A 17,969-nucleotide genomic window follows, 5' to 3' on the forward strand; every position below is an offset into this window, starting at 1 on the left:
AAGGACCATTGTTTGCAGATTATCCTAAGAACGATTCACAGCGATTTAAATGCCTTTGTAGCGAGAACCTCAAAAGGTGTGAGATTTCGCGTCCTCGATAAGCGAAATCTTTAAGCTTCCAGTACAATGACCGTCTTCCACAGATTTCTACCTTTATACTACATTTTTCCAAGAACTAACCAGATATACTTCAATTAGTTATCTAAGGCTGCCAACTGACGAAGTTTTAGCCAAATTGACTTTTTGACCGTGGCCACGATTACTTTGATTTTTACTGACATTTTAAAATATTTTTATTGTAATTCTAATTGTCTAATTTAATTTTCGTAGCTCTCTCTCCGTGACAATTATAGGGGCGAAATTATCTTTGGGGCAATGTAAAGTTCAGTCAATTACTTTCTGTTTGCAAGGGTACATGCTCTAGGAATAAATTTAGCTTGAGATGGATTCAATTTAAGCTATATATTACGAGGGGAGATTTCGAAACTTCCTTCCTTTGTTGTAACAGTTTTTCTTTTCCTTTTAAGAGTAATTGTGCCGTTTTGTACTGTACACCTGATGGGTATTCCCGCGAGAGTATCAATACTCCTGTTGCAGATGGAACAGCATGCGGGCCAAGGGATGTATGTTACACTCTTTACATATAAGCGAAAGAATCACTGTATTTTGTCTCAATTTCTGTTTTGAAATATCCTATTTTAGTAGAATTCTGCGAGCATACTATCTTCTGAAATGCTGCATTGTGATTGGCTAATCTTTCGCTCGTTTCAGTGTCCTGGGTACAGTGGTTGTAGTTGAATAAAATAGCGACGTTTTATCCTTTCGCAAAGAGTGGAGTGGAGAAGAGTGGAGAAGACTAAAAGAGGGACATTCAATTCATTTTAGTCCACTCGTTTACTTGGAGAAATAACTGGCTGTTATCCTAATCCAGCGCAGGCTACTGCCAGCGGTAACTAATGGCAGCTTCCTCAGTGGAAGTGTGAAACACTAGTAGATACCAGACCGTCGTCGTTAAAAAGCTGTCATTTATCGTTGTGATGGTAGTCTAGGGTTTGCAGACATAAAACAGGAGTTATTTGAGAAGCTACACAGATCGTCTTAGGTTATATAACTCTTCTCCTCATTTGCAGTTTGAATTATGTGGTGCCTCTGACAGGTTAAATGTTTTTGCTGTGCAGGAAACTAAAAAACGTGGTTTATCGTTTCGATCGAGTTATATGTAGATCAAAAAGCCTTCGAAGAAGCGAAAGCCATGTATTATACTGTCATAAGTTGTATTTTTGGCTCGTGTTGTTTATCGTATGCTCATACATGCCAGTTGTGTTTTCTGAAAGCAAAAAACAAGGGGGGAGGGTGGGTTGTTATTTGCTAGACGAACACTTTGTTTTCAGTCTTGGCTGACAGCTAGTTTGTTTTTTATTCTTGGTCAGTGGTGCATTAAGGGAAAATGCCAAGATAATGGACGTCCACGTGTTGATGGGGGCTGGAGCAAGTGGTCAGGCTACACCCCATGTACTCTCACCTGTGGGGGTGGGGTACAGTACAGAAAAAGAACGTGCACTAATCCAGCGTAAGTCAGTAAACAGCTTTAGATTACTAAATGTATAACTTGTTCGCTATGGACTGAATTAAAACAAACATAAAATAAGCTGTAGAATTACATGAAGAATGAGAAACGGATATGAAAGGTGACTAAGCCTGATATTTTCCGCCATCATGTCAATACTTTAATTTGAATTTGTAATTCAGTGAATTTGTCATGTAAATAAGGATATTCAAACAATGTACATATTAGTTTTTCTAGTTATCTCTGCTATTTATTTATTATTTTAACATTGATGCTGAAAAATCCTTTTCAGGGATTCTCAACAAAGTGTATGTACGTTATATAATGCGAATATTTCTGCTGCATGTGTTTTCCATCAGACCTAAGTATGGAGGCAAAAGCTGTCAAGGATCAAATATAGGTCACTGGCGGACCTGCAACTTTATGGTAAGCTAACGTCCGTCCGAAGTAGACTACATTATACTAATACTAATAATAATAATACTACTACTACTACTACTACTAATAATAATAATAATACCAGTTATCATTGGAGCACTTGGAGCTATCAAAAAGGGATTAGAAACTTATCTTGGGAGAATTCCCGGCCAATTAAGCATCAGTAAACTACAAAAGATAACCTTGCTAGGTACAGCACACATTTTGAGGAGGGTGCTATCAAGCTAAAAACTGGCTATCCCCTGGTGCCCAGGGACCATGGTTTGGTCTCGGCCCTAAGGACTCTAAGCAAACATTACGTGAGGACGATAATAATAATAATAATAATAATAATAATAATAATAATAATTATAAATATGGGTTATTGACCAAGCGTGAGGTCAAGATGGCTAGATATTGGCCAAGTTCCTCGACTCCGTCTCGGTCCATAAACTCGCAAAAAAAGAACGAGCAAAATACCCAGCCATCTTGACCAAACAAGCGTGGTCAATAAAGGATTTATTATATGGCTTTCGGGGAAATTTTTCTTGCGGGACGCGCCAGGTAGTCCCGAGCGGGCAAGATAGCTCCATCTTGCCCGCGCGGGTAGCCAACCGCAGCGCAGCATTTGATTCATCTTGCCCGCTCACGGAACTAGCCATAAAATAAGAAATAATAATATTATAACAACGCTATGAAAATAAGTTTCCCCGCGACATTTTCTGCTTGTACTGTGATCACTGTTATTTTTAAAGAGCTCGGATAAATCGGCAATCTCCACCATCAGTTTCTAAACCCACCAAGTCCCGACCTATATATAATAAAGTTGTCATGGCCATGTATTAAATGGATTTGTTTCTTTTTTAAAGCAATGCGTCAACGCGACATCCACGTACAGGCAAATGCAGTGTATGGCATTTGATGCAAGTTTTGTTCCCTTTTACAAAAAATCAGGCAAGATCTTTGACTGTGAATACTAATAACTAGGTATTAGGAAATTCATGATATTGACAAAGCCCAATCATACTGATGATTACGAAAGAAGTCCTGTCTCCTAACGTTGAGATTCTTTAGATTTACATTCAACTACAAGATATATAGGTATACATATATAAATAACAGGAGCAAAGAGCTGGTTTAGTTGGTCCAAGACATTTGTTTGCTACTCAGAATTTCATGCTTCTTCTGAAGCAATCATTGGGCAACTGCGTGACAAAAACGACTACAGGGAAAGATATTTGAAAAAAATCACAGCACATGATAGGTGTGGCACGTGGCGCGTCAAATGAGATGCTATAGCTAATTAGGTGATGACACTTTTCAGCAAAAGTTTCCTGGAGTGTCTAAAATAAAATATTTCTCTAACAAACACAAATTACATTTCTTTGCAACGTTCGAATAAGATCTAGCTTCTTTTACCTTACGCCATTGGATGCTTTACTCAATGAAAGAACGGCCATCGCAGATTATCAATATTCCGATCTGGTCTTTCAGGCTCCATATATGCTTGCTAAGCTCTGTGGCGTTTTTATACCTTTCCTTTCAAAATGAGTATATAGTATTTCTGTTTCGTAGTTTAATCACAAAGTCCGAAATATGTCGAAATAGTTGTTTGTGTAATGACTTCAGCCTGGTATCGTACTTTCCACGTTGCAGTTGCCATCCATGGAGCACATGTCTGGTTTCCGTACGTCAGCTACAATATTTTTCTTATCTTTGTCAGGATTTGCAGATTTGATGATTACAGCCTTGTTGAGAACAAATATAATTGATTTGACGTTATTCATGCAGCTCAAGCTTAATTTAAGAGTGTCTATATTATATATTTGAGTGAAGATTGTTTACCAACAATGCCCTTGAAGGACAGATCCAAAAGGATACTGCACGCTTACACTCACAGAAAATTGCAGTTTGTGTGGTGGGAGCAAACAGCGAACGTCCTCACATGTCAAACACATTAATATTAACATAAATATAAGTTTTCTATCTGTAGCAAATTCTACTGATGCTGTCAGGCCACTTAGCAATGTTTCGGTTTTATTTTCTCAGGTTTATTTCATTCTTAATTTCTTAAACTTCATTTTATCATGCTAAGCAGATCCCTGTGGACTAAACTGCCGGGTTGGAATTTTACTGCATGAGAAAGGACGTGTTAAAGATGGAACTCGAGTAACGAAGACGATGGAGGACCTAGATGTTTGCATAAAAGGGAAACCTGAGGTGAGGCTACTTTGGAATCACATCACAAGTTGAAGAAAAGGATCTCTGCAATGTTCTGAGTGAGCCCATATTTTTTCAAAACCTCTCTTGACGAGAAAAGACCAAAGATATACGTCTATCAATATAAAGATATCAAAGATATAAGTCTATCATTTGCTGTTGAGATGAACTTCTCAAACTCATTGATAATTTATCAAGTTTAAACAAAGAAAAACATGACCATGACTGTGGTTGAATATATGATTTTACGATTATATCTCGCCGTTTTCTCCGTAGTTTTAGTTTCAATTGAGAAGATATATCAAACATTCAAGTTCGTCAAAAATACTCCGTTGCGTGTTATATTTTAAACTCTCTTCTAGAGTAAATGCGAAATGTGGTCAAACACGGTCTCCAAGTTTGATACATTTAATTTACGTACATTTAACTTGTACTGTTGTTAATCAAATGTATTTAATACCATTCCCTAGGTTGTGGGCTGCGATCATTTGTTGCATTCGAGAAAAATAGCGGATCGTTGTGGTGTATGCGACGGAAAGGCCGACTCTTGTACTTACGAGATCAGCAGCTTTACAGGAAAGATCGCGAGTAAGTCAACGGTAGCTCCTTCAGCAAAGAATTGATTGTTTTCTTATGATTAAACACATGCACACCCTTTATACCTCTTTTTCCATACAATACCTTTTAACAAACTCCTTTTGGGCTTTTGGCTAGTCTATATCTCTGTTAATATTCCAAGATGCACGTACTATTTAGGGACCGTCGAGATATTCACTTGTTCGCCGCTTAACTTCAACTGGACGTTTAGGGAGGAGTTAGGGGGTAACGTAGTCAATGCTTGGACGTCAGCGCGGGGCACGTTTGACCAATAGCATCTTGATTACGGGACGCAACAAAAACTGAGGAAATTGCATGTGCGGTCGCGACAAAGCCGGTTGAATAGACTTTACAAACATCGGGGGGCCTTGTACTGACAATTATGGTTCTCTCCGCTAAAATCCAAAACGTTATAAGAAGACACGCAGATGTTTTGAGAAATCAAGAAGGAGAAAGATTTATTTGATTAATAAAAAATGTTTCCTTTGATTTGAAAAACAACACATTTGAAAGACAACAAGTTTCGTTAGTAACGTACGTTGTACGACTGGAATGCTGTGACTCGTGGGGCAGCAAACTTACAAGTGGACGTTAAAAGTAAGGAGGTCAAGTAGGCATTCAATGGGGAACAGGTTAACGTGTCCACGACCCCTAACATGGAAGTTAAATTAATTTCTTTGCAGATATCCGCGAGTCAGCTTTGATAACAGAACTGCCTCCTGGAACATCTTACGCCTATTTCGAAAAAAGAGCTAGGAAAACATACAACGTAATAGGTCAGTAATACTAGAGGGTGGGAAAGTTAAACCGCAAGCTAAGACGACAGATGGGACAAATTGTATCACCAAAACTAATTGAAAAATACTTATTAAGCAAAACTGACACTTGCATGTTATTACTCAAAGTAACCTTTTATTCAACAATTAGATTCTGAGTTCGGGATTTCTATCACGCGATAGATGACGAGGGCCCGAGTCAACTATTACGCACAGAAATCGAGAGCGAATAATCTAATTGTTTTAGGATAAATCTATTACTCGCCCAAAACTTAAATCTTCTTCACAGAAAAAAAGGGGCCGTCAGTTTGTCACTGACGAGGGCACGCTACTGGGCTACTCACTATCTACAGCAGAATAGATAGTGACTAGCGTAACCAATCAGAGAACGACATTCGTGATGGAACGCTAGTAGATTTACTCTAAATAACTAACAGTATATTCTCAATAAAAATGTGACCTAAAATACTCATAAAATATGTACTTTAGAAAATTATCAGTTGTGTTCAAAACAAATGCAAACTGTCTTGTTAAATATTCCTTGGGTATGGTATCTATCTCTGGGAATCTTTCTTTTTCAAAGCTTACCTTCTGGAATTTTTAACAATGCATTTCGTTGTTATGTAGGTATTCAGGATGTGTATGGAAAATACCTCATCAATGTCCCTTATGTCTATTCTAAAACTATTACATACGCTGGAGCTAAGATTATCTACAAGCACCAGAGCACGAAATATAAAGATGTACTTGAGATACGTGGACCAACCAATGAAGCACTCAGAGTCGTGGTAGGATACTGATGTTTTTTTAATTAAATTCGTTAAAAATTACAAATTAGGGATGCTACCCAGTCAGTTAGTTTATCGCCGGGAAAGTGAAATCTGGACTACTAGGACCAAGGCATTTTAAGTTCAGTTTATTAAACTACTCAGCTACCCTTTCTCCTAACTACGTCACTTACTATAGCTGAAATTTAATTTATAACACTTTTGTCACTATCCCACTCGCCCACTCGGTCAAATTCTCAATGATTTATGCATGGTGAAATCAAATATCGTAGAGTGCATCGTAAATTTGTGTAGGTGCCACAACCGTGATTTAAAATTAATATATCTGTTTGTTCTTAATTAGTTTCTACGGGTAAATGAAGAGAATCAAGGTGTAGACTATGCGATAAAAAGGCCCCTCCTACCTGGTGAATCTTTGAATCTTTCCTACAAATGGATGAATATGACGGATTGGTCTGACTGTTCCAAAGATTGTGCAGGAGGTAAAAGTTATCTACACCAGACTTAATACAGTTTAATATCTTTATGGTGTCGGATTAAAGTAAAAAGGTGCTGGTGCCAGTGGTTTTGGAGGGTTGGACGCAGGGTCCATGTGAAGTCGATAGGCGGACTTGTGTTTTAAGAGTAAGGGCTACGCAAGAATGGCGCATTTTTTTCAAATTTGTTAGTCAGTTAAATTTTTTGTACTAATTCTTTACTAGCTAATCAGTGTTATGGCTTAAAGCTGCAAAATCTTAAGAAACGTAACTGTCTTTTGTCTTGGATGAGTTAGTGGGTCTGAACGCGGTCGTTTCCTATCCTACACAAAACAGATATTTACAAGTAGCGCTGGCGATCCTATTGATTGAAAAAATATGTTCCATCGCAATATACTACGAACAACGTTTTTCTTTATTGTTGTTTGCGAGATTGATGTATCAAGTGTGGTCTTAAATCTTTTCTGGCATTTAATACTCCTCGAACTCAAGAATTTTAAATAACTTTGTCGTTATTCCTCATTCTAATCTGGTAAAAATGGTTGTGACATTAGTACAAGAATAACTTACCCCTTTGCAGTAATACCTGTGTAACATCACTACCAATCATACCATTCAGCGATAGGTTAAATTTAATATAGGTATACTACTATAATAGGGATTTGCTTCTTAAATTTACTAACAATTCATCTCGTTACTTTAAAAGGAAAGGAGTATTTCATTAGTCATCACCAATGAAGGTTTCCAAAGTCGCGAATTTCCGATTTTCGTTAAAAAAGAACTTATTTAGCTTTATTTCACTTCTGGTCGTGTTTTCTTGTGTCTACACTCCATGATATGGTTGTTTGGGAGCAGAGCATATCAAACTAGTCTCGTGTCAAATCATTTCATTCAGAAGAGAATGTGACATTTGTCCTATTTGATCGATCCCCCTTGTTTTGTTTCTTCAGGTGTTCAAGAGCGAGACGTCCGTTGTGTTTTAACAAGCGATAGAACTGTCGTATCTGATGAAGCCTGTGACTTATTAACCAAGCCACCAAGCTCTCGGGAATGCCACATGCAAGTCTGTGCACCCATGTACGTAATAAGAATTTCTTTAACTGACTTTAGTTCATAAACTTTCCAGCAAATAAACGACAATTTTAGAAAAAGTAGAAGAAGAAACGGAGATAACCGCAGACCTACTGGGCCAGATATTTAGCGCGATCTCATTGTTTAAAGTAAAGAAACATGTTCTATCGCGATATGATACGCGGGAAGCTATGCTTTACATGTAATTTTTTGGGAGATGGATGCATCAAGCGTGGTCTTGAGGTCTTTGTGGGTTTTAATTCTCACCTAACTCAACTATTTTGAATGAGCCCGGGCAAATGACATGTAGAAGTAACTTGTACCAGAATAGTCACTAGGGTACCATTACGTATAGGTCTAACGGGCCCTAAATATTGATATCCTTTAGCATGTGGGTTGTAAGGTATCTGAGAAATTTCATCAAAAATGAACTCTTCAGTTCCAGGTGGTACGTTACAAACTGGTCACCTTGTTCTAAGACTTGCGGCCGTGGAAGTCGGACACGAAATGTCATTTGCAGACAAGAAGTTTCCTCTACGGAGACCATAGACGTACCAGAGTCTCAGTGTTCAGCAGATACTAAGCCGAGTCTTGCTTCAGTTAGCGAAGTCTGTAATGAAATACTTTGTCCTGCTGAGTGGATTGTTAACTCAAACTGGTCCATGGTAAGGGCACAGAAGCCCAAAACTGGGTAAATCAATTTTCTTTATTAAAGCTAGGTCGCTAATGAAAAAAATATCACTTTAAACATTGGTAACCCGGCTACGCGGGTCGCTGGAAGACTATCACAGCAAGGTAGTTTTGGTAATATGAAAGGTGAATTGATCAACCGAAAGGAATCGAACCCATGACCTTCCGAGCACCGGGCGGGCGCTCTATCCTCTGAGCTACGAGAACTCATGGATAGCAATGCTGACTGAGTTCAGATGTGACAGGCGTCCTGCATACTACTAGGATCCCCACTGTCGAGCTATTCGCATTGGTCATGTTGCGTTGAATGCTCTTCATAAATTTGATTATATCAGTTTAGATGATACATCGACCAAGATAAAGTCTTTCATCCTATTCCAATTAGTTTGTTAAGAGCTTCTCCCAGAGAGACCGGAGAAGACTTGGAAATGACGGCTGGCCGAGTTTTCTAAAAATCCACACACAAAGTCCTCATGCAGACTTTATGTAAAATGCCAAAGTTTCAGTTTGTTTTCCACCCGAGTTGTGGAAATCAAACCCATGGGGGTCCTGTGAGGTTAATTTTCGATCAACATCGAAGCACTTTACAACAACTCCTGCACAAAGTAAGAAGCAATTTCAAACAAAACTAAAGTCATCTAAGTGAAGCCAAATGCTTACACGTCGGACTACCGTGCGGGAGGTCTCGGGTTCGAGCCCCAGACCGGACCAACACTCAGGGTCTTAAAATAACTGAGGAGAATATGCTGCCTTTGCAATGACATCTGCAAATGGTTAGATATTCTAGTCTTCTCGGATAAGGACGATAAACCGTAGGCCCCGTCTCCTGCATCTTCACTGTTATGGTCAGCAGGGGACGTTAAAGAACCCACACACTAATCGTAAAGAGCAGGACACGAAGTTCCCGGTGTTGTGGTCTGGTCTCTGCCCATTGTGCTGTTGAAATGCTCGGAGACATTAGCTGTTAAAGCTACTCTACAATCCGAGGGTAAATAAAGTATACTACTACTAGTGCTACTACTACTACTACGCTTTTATAGGTATAAATATTGGCTCGAAAGAATATTTCTCTTGGTTATACTATTAATCAGAATGTTGGCCTCCTCTGTCATTTCAAGTATCACCTGTGCCTTAATGATTAAACATAGTAATTAAGTAACCAAAAGTTCATGTAACAGATGTTGATGGAGTTAATATATACCTTCTCCTCTCCTCGCAAGTGTTCGACCTCGTGTGGTGCCGGCATCATGACACGTCAAGTGGTCTGTCAACAAACTGCCGAGAACGGTATAACATCAACTGTATCGGACTTGGCATGTGCTTACGTCCGCAATAAACCAGTCACTGAAATATTGTGCAGCGTAAACATACCATGCCATGTTAACGCGAATATTGAAGGTATGGATATCAAGTACTCTATAAAACCAATACAGATCTAGACAATCGCGAATTTAATTCGTTGGTAAAATATAAGTTCATTTTTTACTAGGCGTCGTCTTCGGCGCGTCGTCGTCTTCGGCGCGTCGTCGTCTTCGGCGCGTCGTCGTCTTCGGCGCGTCGTCGTCTTCGGCGCGTCGTCGTCTTCGGCGCGTCGTCGTCTTCGGCGCGTCGTCGTCTTTGCTTTACCCTATTTACTCAGCTATAAATTAAAATTTTAGTTTTAATGAACGATATTGTTGTTGAACGGCGATATTTTTTATGACGTAATGCTTTCGTCTTAGTTTCAGCTGCGTGATTTTATTACAGGTATGATCTGTAGTCCAGATCCTTGCCAGAATGGTGGAACTTGTAATGGTAACTCGGTGGATAGCCCATGTTTATGCCTGACCGGTTTTACTGGTTCCTTTTGCGAAGGTAAAATATTTAAGTGGAAACCATCTAGCTAAAACTTAAGAATGAGACAATTCTACTCGCTTTTCTAAGTTTGCGAACGAATTTCTATAAATCCCTTGCATAGTAACATCCAAACGGCATCGAATCCGCGTTTGAAGTTATATATGTTACCAAGACAAAATGAAGGATTAGAGAGTTAATATCCAACAAACATTAAGCCCCGACCATACGATCGCAACATTTCAACGCAACATGTACATATCGCAACATTGTTGGGCCCAACATGTTGTCCGCGTTTGGCCACCCTGTTGCGACATGTTGCGACATATTGGTTGTTGCAATATGTTGCGACATATTGGTTGTTGCAATATGTTGCGACAAACTGTTGCGATCGTTTGGCCGGGGCTTTAAGCTTTAAGATCTTATTCCTACGGTTATCTCTGTCAAGTTATTTTGAGATCACTCACGCCTTTAGAAATTAAATCTAAGGAAGGTCGAGAAATAGTCAATCTGTGTGATACTCACGAGGACAGCTCAACCGGCTGAATACGCATTTTCATCTTCCACGAAATCATCTACGTTACGCGCTTTGTACAATATCCGCTGTGGGGACTAAATACAACATCTAAAAATAGCTAGAGGAAGCTTACCTTGTGATTGCCTTGCCCCTATTGGGGATTGACTCTCCTCCCCTTCAGCCTCTCTTGACGTTATGCAGTTATTTCTCATCTTCAGTACTTTACTTTTTAGCTAGCTGTATCGAGTGCTAATTTGTAGAGGTATTGAACATTAGTGCGTGTCTTAATATACGGGTTATAATAGTAAGAATTTGTTTTATTTTATCGTCTTATAGTGAAGCTCAACCCGTGTGACAGTAGCCCCTGCGCAGAAGAAGAAATTTGTTCTCCTGAAATAAATTCACCTCTTGGATACACTTGTCAAGGTAGTCAGAATACGCAAGATTACTATGTTCTGAGCAAAGTATTTATTTTACGGGAAGAAAACCAAAAAAAAATGTTAGGTTCCAGGCAAACGTCTTTAACGCAAATACGCTCGGTTACAATTTTTTTGAGTCATATGAAATATCATAAGAGTTTTGAGGAATCGCTTCATGGGATTGTAGGATCGTGGCAGTCGCTGGGTTCTTTATTTTTTTTTTCCTGATTCTACGAAGAATCACCAAAAGGGTTAGGAGATAGTCAGCTGCCGTCAAACGTCAAACGTCACCGCGAAGTAAAAAATGAGACTGATCAGCTCCCCTCATTGGTGGAAAAGAAAGAAAATTAATTTGGCAGAAACATGCTCAAAGCTTTACTTTCTCTCTTTTTTTTTCTTTTAGAGCGGGTTTATCCTTGTGACAGCAGTCCATGTTACAATGATGGGACATGTGTAAACGACCTTCAAAATGTTTCAAAGTACCACTGTCAGTGCCGTCCCTGGTTGACTGGGAGTAATTGTGAAGGTGGGCTATGAGCTTTTAGTATGATAGACTGCAGATATGCAAGGCAAATGACAGTGACTTCTAAATTACGAATAAACTTTATGGACAGCTTCGCCAAAAATATTCTAAGCAGTTAATGGGAGCAGGTCAACAGTATAGTTACAGGTTAATGATATATATTGAAGTTAAGGCTTGGTTACAAGATAACAACACAGTTGTCCTAGAGATTATGGCCTCGAATACCTAATTGTTCCTTATTATGGCCTGGTGTGTCCTGAAGCACAGATTAATGGTTCTGGTTTCTACATACAGTGCATTGTTTTTCCCCACTTAGAATACTTATTAACGGCCACCAAAGCATGTATCTGCGGGACTCTTCATTTACACCAACAAAATAATCATAACTTTTGCTGGTTCGACTCCTAAATTTGATCATTAAATTACAATTACTTTTTCTTTCTCCTGGAAGTTTTGACGAGTGCGTGTGAAAGTAATCCGTGCGTCAACAATGGTTATTGCAGTAGTGATTTAGCTGTTGATCCATCTCAGTACAAATGCGCTTGCAGTGCTTGGTTCACTGGCAAAAATTGTGAAGGTGAGAGTAAATAATTGTTCTTAAATGAACCATTTTCGTAAACGTTTTCATTTCTATTAATCTATTTACTGATTCGTTTTTCATTTCTACATGCTCTTAAAATACTAATTACCTATTATTGTGCATATGGCATTTTGACACGTATGACATGTATACATGATATGTATATGGAATTTTGTACGAAGTGGGCAGCTCTCATTCAAACCTCCTACCCACACCAAAAAGAAAAGAGAAACTAAATGTAATACAATATTGTGCAGCGTTGTTTCCATGCGGGAATAAACTAAACCAACGGTAATGTCTACTTCGAACACAGGAAGACCAAGCTTAGTATGTGACTGCTGTGACTAAAGGTTGTCAAATGAGCGCTTTATAGACTTTTTATGGAAAATTTACTTAAGGCCAACTAAATAAAGCTATAAATGTACAAATAAACTTCACTCACCTCAACATAGGGTTGTCTTTGTACCTTTGATGCAATTTGGGTGCAAATTATGTCCATTTTAGACGGGTTTGGAGCTTACGAAAGTTTCCGATGTCGTTTGTTGGGGTCTCTTTCCATAAAGCGAAGCTGGTGTTTCGAATTGAACAAGGAGATAGCAGAATATAACATGATCGCGATCACGCTCCAACGGCCATAGTCGCCAAAAGAGGCGAGTGCGTGGGGGGATATTACTGACATTCATGAAACATCTCAGCCTAAAATCGCGGTACGGTCGCCGTGACGAGTTGATGTGGATGGGGAATTTATTTGGCCTTATGGCTGTGGTGTCTTAAGGCGATTCCGTACGTTGCTTTGTGATGTGGGAGCGAGGCCTAGGTCGCACCGAGTCACCGGCATTGCTTCGCTTTATGAACAAGGCCCACACTTTCAATTAAAGTGCAGTTGTGAAAGAGTGCTTGCTTGTTATTATTCCATGCAGTTCAAATCTTTCCATGCGACAGCAAACCGTGTCTTAATGGCGGAACATGCAGTAATGATCCTCACATTACATCAAAGTATCACTGCCAATGTCCAAATTGGTTCATAGGTGACAGATGTCAAGGTAACCCTTTTTTTTTTTTTTTTTGTATGCTCTTTTAAATTACCCTAAGATAAGTATATCCATATACACTAAACCCCTTACAACACTAGCAAAAAAAAAGCTAACTACAGGTAAAGTGATGCAATATTATTTTATAAAGTGCAAACACAAAGAAGGCAAAGACCTTTCCATGTTCTTGCACTTGACTGTGCATTTCGTGTCATTAACCACCTGCATCTGCATCAAGCCACGCGTTACCAGTCGGTGACTTTGCTACCTCAAGTTCTTTGCTACTGTCTCACACTTGCAAACATCGATGGAGCAGATACTCAGTTATCTCAGAGATTCTCAGTAGAATCACCTATTTTACAACAAAGCTACTACTGCGTTCAGCTTTCGCGTTGGATATTCGTTTATAAAAATGTCAATTTTAGCAGGAAAGAAGGGGTGAATTTTGGCAAAAGACGTCAGGGCACCTACCGCACTCCACTACTCTCTAATTAAAGCTAGCTAAACTGACATAAATTGAACCTCAGATGTTTTTCTTTATTACATGCATCATATTCACTGATCGAAAGAAATTGAACTTCTTGCATTTCTTTAGTTGCACAAACCATATGTGATGTTGACAATCCATGCGTTAACGGCGGAACTTGTAACAGCACTTCCGATAACCCCGCACAATACTCGTGTGAATGTGGCGATTGGTTCACTGGAAAAGACTGTGAAGGTAATTTAAAACTTACCCAACTAGTATTTTGATTGGTCTGTTTTCCCTTGTCCTTTTGAGTGAGCATATCAGTTTAAGACCGTTGTAATTTGAAATGCTTGGGCTGGTTTCTAAGGCATAAGATAATAATTAAATCAATTTATGAAAAAAAGAAACACGCTAATTATTAATCAGTATAAACAAAATTCCTTACAAAGATAGAAATTTTTTTTTATTTCAGTTCGAATCTTTCCATGTGACAGTAAGCCTTGTGTTAATGGAGGGACTTGTACAAATGATGACGTAGATGTTTCATTATATCACTGCCACTGCACAGGCGGATACAGCGGCAAAAACTGCCAAGGTATGTTTCGTGTATGAACTGTTTACATGATGCGGTCATGCTTTGTTATCTAAAACAATTGTTTATTGTATTATTTTTTTCGTTTAGGGCAATGGTAAGAATCGTACGGTGAGATGCATATCTCCCCATTCTTGGCCCCAGCCCCTTGTCTTTCTTGACAGGGTGCCGTTCCTCATGCGCAAAACAGAAGAGCTCTGGGGTCGAGAATGATATCACCCCGTCAAATAATCATGATGGCTGGCAATAAATAAATATACAAGACTGGTTAACTAACTTTCGGAAAAACACAGAAAATCGATTCTATAATACGTTGACTTAGTACAATTAACACAATTATCATGTTAGTTTACGAGAAAGTTTGGGACGGATATGTTGGTTTTCTAGTTTATTTCAGTAAGTTTGTCCCGAAACTAAAGATTATGATCATGAGAACTAGCTCACAAAGCTGTACGTGATCTCTTTATAGTGGCAGAAATGTGGTAGTGAGAAACAATTTTCTCGTTTTTCTCTTTCCCTTTAGTTCCTTCTTTCACGAGAATCGCCTGCTTCAATATTGGAAGCAATCTTCTATCCGATGTGCTCGGTGACTTTAAAAATCTAGTCAAACAGGGTAGGTCTAAAGAATCAATCAGCGCATGCGCTGAGTTGGCCTTTGGTAGAAGCTACAAGTTCTTTGCACTAGGATTTAATGGCATATGTCGGTCAGGGCCGAATGCACGGCAACAGTACCACATCAAAGGCTCGACCAAAGAAATTAACTGTCCGAATGGCATCGGCATCGACAAACGTATCGCTGTCTTCACTTTTGGTAAGTTCGCCTCTAGAAACATGAACTGTGATATTCAGTTACTAGATATTAGGTAACAATAGCAACAACAATACACATTTTATTAGCAAAATATAAGAACTCTTAGTTACGATGAAAAGATAATTGAAACAGAAAATTAGGTCAATTCACCCCGAATAACTAAAAGCTTAAATTCGTCAACTTGTTGTTTTGCGTATATTCAATATTCCTGGGGGAGGGGGGGGGGGGTGGGGGCATTTCGGAGAGGAAAATGGTACCAATTTGACTATCCCAATTGGTACCCAAGTAGTACAATTTTTATGGGCTGATATGGACCCACGGTTTTAAATGTGTTTAATTGTGGGCTGAAAAAGATTGTTCATAAGGCCAAACTGTGCTCAAGGACTCGACAATAGACTGGATCAGACTTTGAGTACCCGTGGCACAATTGGCGCTATGAACAGAAACAGGTCAGCGTACCGCCATTGATTTTCCTCTTTTTTAACTCCTCGTATAGAATTGCTTCCAGAACGGAATCCTCTGGGTTGCTTTAAAGAGAGAAAAAATGACCGACTACTTAAGATCAAGTTCGGGAGTTTTGCGAGCTCGTACAACGCGTCAGATCCAAAAGCGACAGTAGTCAAATGTGCGCACCTCGCGCGCGACATGGACTACGAATACTTTGCCGTTCAGGACTTTGGTGACTGTTGGACAGATACAAAAATAGTTGACAGCTATGACAAGTATGGGAAGGCCCTTCCAGAAAAGTGTGTAAGAGGGGTGGGTGCATCCTACACTAACTTCATGTATCGACTGAGGCCTGCATTCACTGGTCCAAATGTGTGCGACACCTCGCCGTGCAAGAGCAGAGGAACATGTGTGGTGCATTTCAACGATCCTGATAGATACTACTGTGAGTGCGGCGACTGGTTCACTGGAGATAATTGTGGTGGTAAGTAAAAAGCAGCTTTTGCACAACACATCCACGCTGAGTTTTACTCCAAGTGTGTTGTTGAAATGTACTTAATTCTACATTCCGATCAAATGCCAGCTTACTGCTTAAATTTCAAACGCTTTAGTTTCGATCGTTTTTAATGCTGTTATGGACATGAATATTAACTGAGTTACTGTGTTACTTAAGGCTGGTTTTCACTAGTGACGGAATTGAATGGGATCAGATCAACTTTTTTCTGATTCCGCGTACCATTGCGCGTCGCTCATGATCCAGTGAAAACTAGATTGTCGGAGTCGGAAGAACCAACCAATCTCAATGCTACATCTCAGGAATTGTGATTGGTTTATCCTTGGGCTTTCTTGGGTTTAAGATCCTGGAGAGTAAGAATCAAATAAATTATATCATCGAGAAAACTGTGAGAGCAGGTTGATTTGTAACAATTCTCGCTGATAGTTCCAGGATAAATTTTTCTTTTATTGTTACAGTTCAAATTTACCCATGTGACAGCAGTCCCTGCCAAAATGGCGCCACTTGCAGTAATGATGCTAACGACATTTCCAAGTACAAGTGTCAGTGCCGAGACTGGTTTACTGGAGTAGACTGTGAAGGTAATCAATCAAAGAAAACGTACAACCTCTCATGATAATGAGCAAAGGTGTTAGTTACTAAAGAAACTATTGGTCTGCGTCGACGAGCAAGTCAAGCACTTAGTTATTTGTCAACTTAAAGGTTGTAGAAGAAAATTAACCACCGTGTGTGTGTGTGTGTGTGTGTGTATATATATATATATATATATATATATATATATATATATCTGGATTTATGAAAACGGTGTTAAAGACTGAATCAAGTGTTTTTTGATTTATTTGCTTTTTTCATTTTTTTTTTTCTGCTTTCGCTATGACAGCAACTTGTAAATCTTACCTAGCATGAAATGTAGAAACTCCCTGCCGCATGTTTCATTTATTTAGGTATTTTTTTTCATTGTTTATCGACCCCCCCCCCCCCCCCTTTTTCAATTTGCGCTAAGTTTAGCCCAGGCTACACTCGTCTGAATTCAGTTCGCGCGGTGACTCTGACAAAGAGCGACCGATTAGCGTTCTGTAGTTGCTGTCTAAAGGAAGTCTGCCCGAGGACATCATTAAGTCCAATGAAGGCCCAAGTCTAACGATTTGCTAGTAAGCGTCGTCCATTATCGTACGTGAGGCGGGCCTGAGGAGATGTGTAAACTGTACGGGTCACATTTAGTCCCGTAACAGAAGGCCGTTTGCCCTGTGGCGATAATGTTGTGCTTGCTTTAGACAGCAAAACTCTTTAGCCACATCAATTTAGGGCTTAGACGTGCAATGGACTAGACATTTCTAGCTGCTGTTGGCGTCATTTGCTTTGAACTTTGATGTAGCTAAAAATCTGTTGAAATCTGGATGTGCCATTCCGCGCTCGACAAAATTGAAGTACATCCGGGACATTGCTATTTGCCAGCAAAACATGGCCACGAGGAGAGAGAAGAACATGAGTTCAAGCGCTGATCGTGAATAGAATTTCCTTGTTTTATCAATTTTAGGCGTTCTCGGCTTAGCTAAGTATCAGAACTGTCTGTGATTCGCTAGCGCGGAAGAAATTTATTTGCGTGGCTTCCGGGCGATAATTGACGTAAC

General features: G+C 39.4%; 1 protein-coding gene across 1 annotated transcript in view; it reads left to right on the top strand.

Annotated features, from left to right (window-relative positions):
• The window catches only part of LOC110040616 (uncharacterized), a 48,634-nt gene that overhangs the window by 12,042 nt on the left and 18,623 nt on the right, over positions 1 to 17,969 (top strand). Inside the window, exons 14-35 of the mRNA XM_020745878.2 lie at positions 528 to 623; positions 1,431 to 1,570; positions 1,927 to 1,993; positions 2,854 to 2,938; positions 4,083 to 4,204; positions 4,675 to 4,792; positions 5,485 to 5,577; positions 6,205 to 6,365; positions 6,709 to 6,847; positions 7,792 to 7,918; positions 8,352 to 8,577; positions 9,823 to 10,000; positions 10,349 to 10,456; positions 11,289 to 11,378; positions 11,775 to 11,897; positions 12,346 to 12,471; positions 13,395 to 13,517; positions 14,101 to 14,226; positions 14,447 to 14,569; positions 15,090 to 15,377; positions 15,874 to 16,308; positions 16,797 to 16,919. Coding sequence (XP_020601537.2) covers positions 528 to 623; positions 1,431 to 1,570; positions 1,927 to 1,993; positions 2,854 to 2,938; positions 4,083 to 4,204; positions 4,675 to 4,792; positions 5,485 to 5,577; positions 6,205 to 6,365; positions 6,709 to 6,847; positions 7,792 to 7,918; positions 8,352 to 8,577; positions 9,823 to 10,000; positions 10,349 to 10,456; positions 11,289 to 11,378; positions 11,775 to 11,897; positions 12,346 to 12,471; positions 13,395 to 13,517; positions 14,101 to 14,226; positions 14,447 to 14,569; positions 15,090 to 15,377; positions 15,874 to 16,308; positions 16,797 to 16,919 — 3,217 coding nt within the window. The remainder of the gene's footprint in view (positions 1 to 527; positions 624 to 1,430; positions 1,571 to 1,926; positions 1,994 to 2,853; positions 2,939 to 4,082; positions 4,205 to 4,674; positions 4,793 to 5,484; positions 5,578 to 6,204; positions 6,366 to 6,708; positions 6,848 to 7,791; positions 7,919 to 8,351; positions 8,578 to 9,822; positions 10,001 to 10,348; positions 10,457 to 11,288; positions 11,379 to 11,774; positions 11,898 to 12,345; positions 12,472 to 13,394; positions 13,518 to 14,100; positions 14,227 to 14,446; positions 14,570 to 15,089; positions 15,378 to 15,873; positions 16,309 to 16,796; positions 16,920 to 17,969) is intronic.

The sequence above is a fragment of the Orbicella faveolata genome, unplaced genomic scaffold (genome assembly GCF_042242905.1).
Source record: "Orbicella faveolata isolate gen_17 unplaced genomic scaffold, um_ofav_v1 contig_25, whole genome shotgun sequence".
NCBI classification, from domain to species: domain Eukaryota; kingdom Metazoa; phylum Cnidaria; class Anthozoa; order Scleractinia; family Merulinidae; genus Orbicella; species Orbicella faveolata.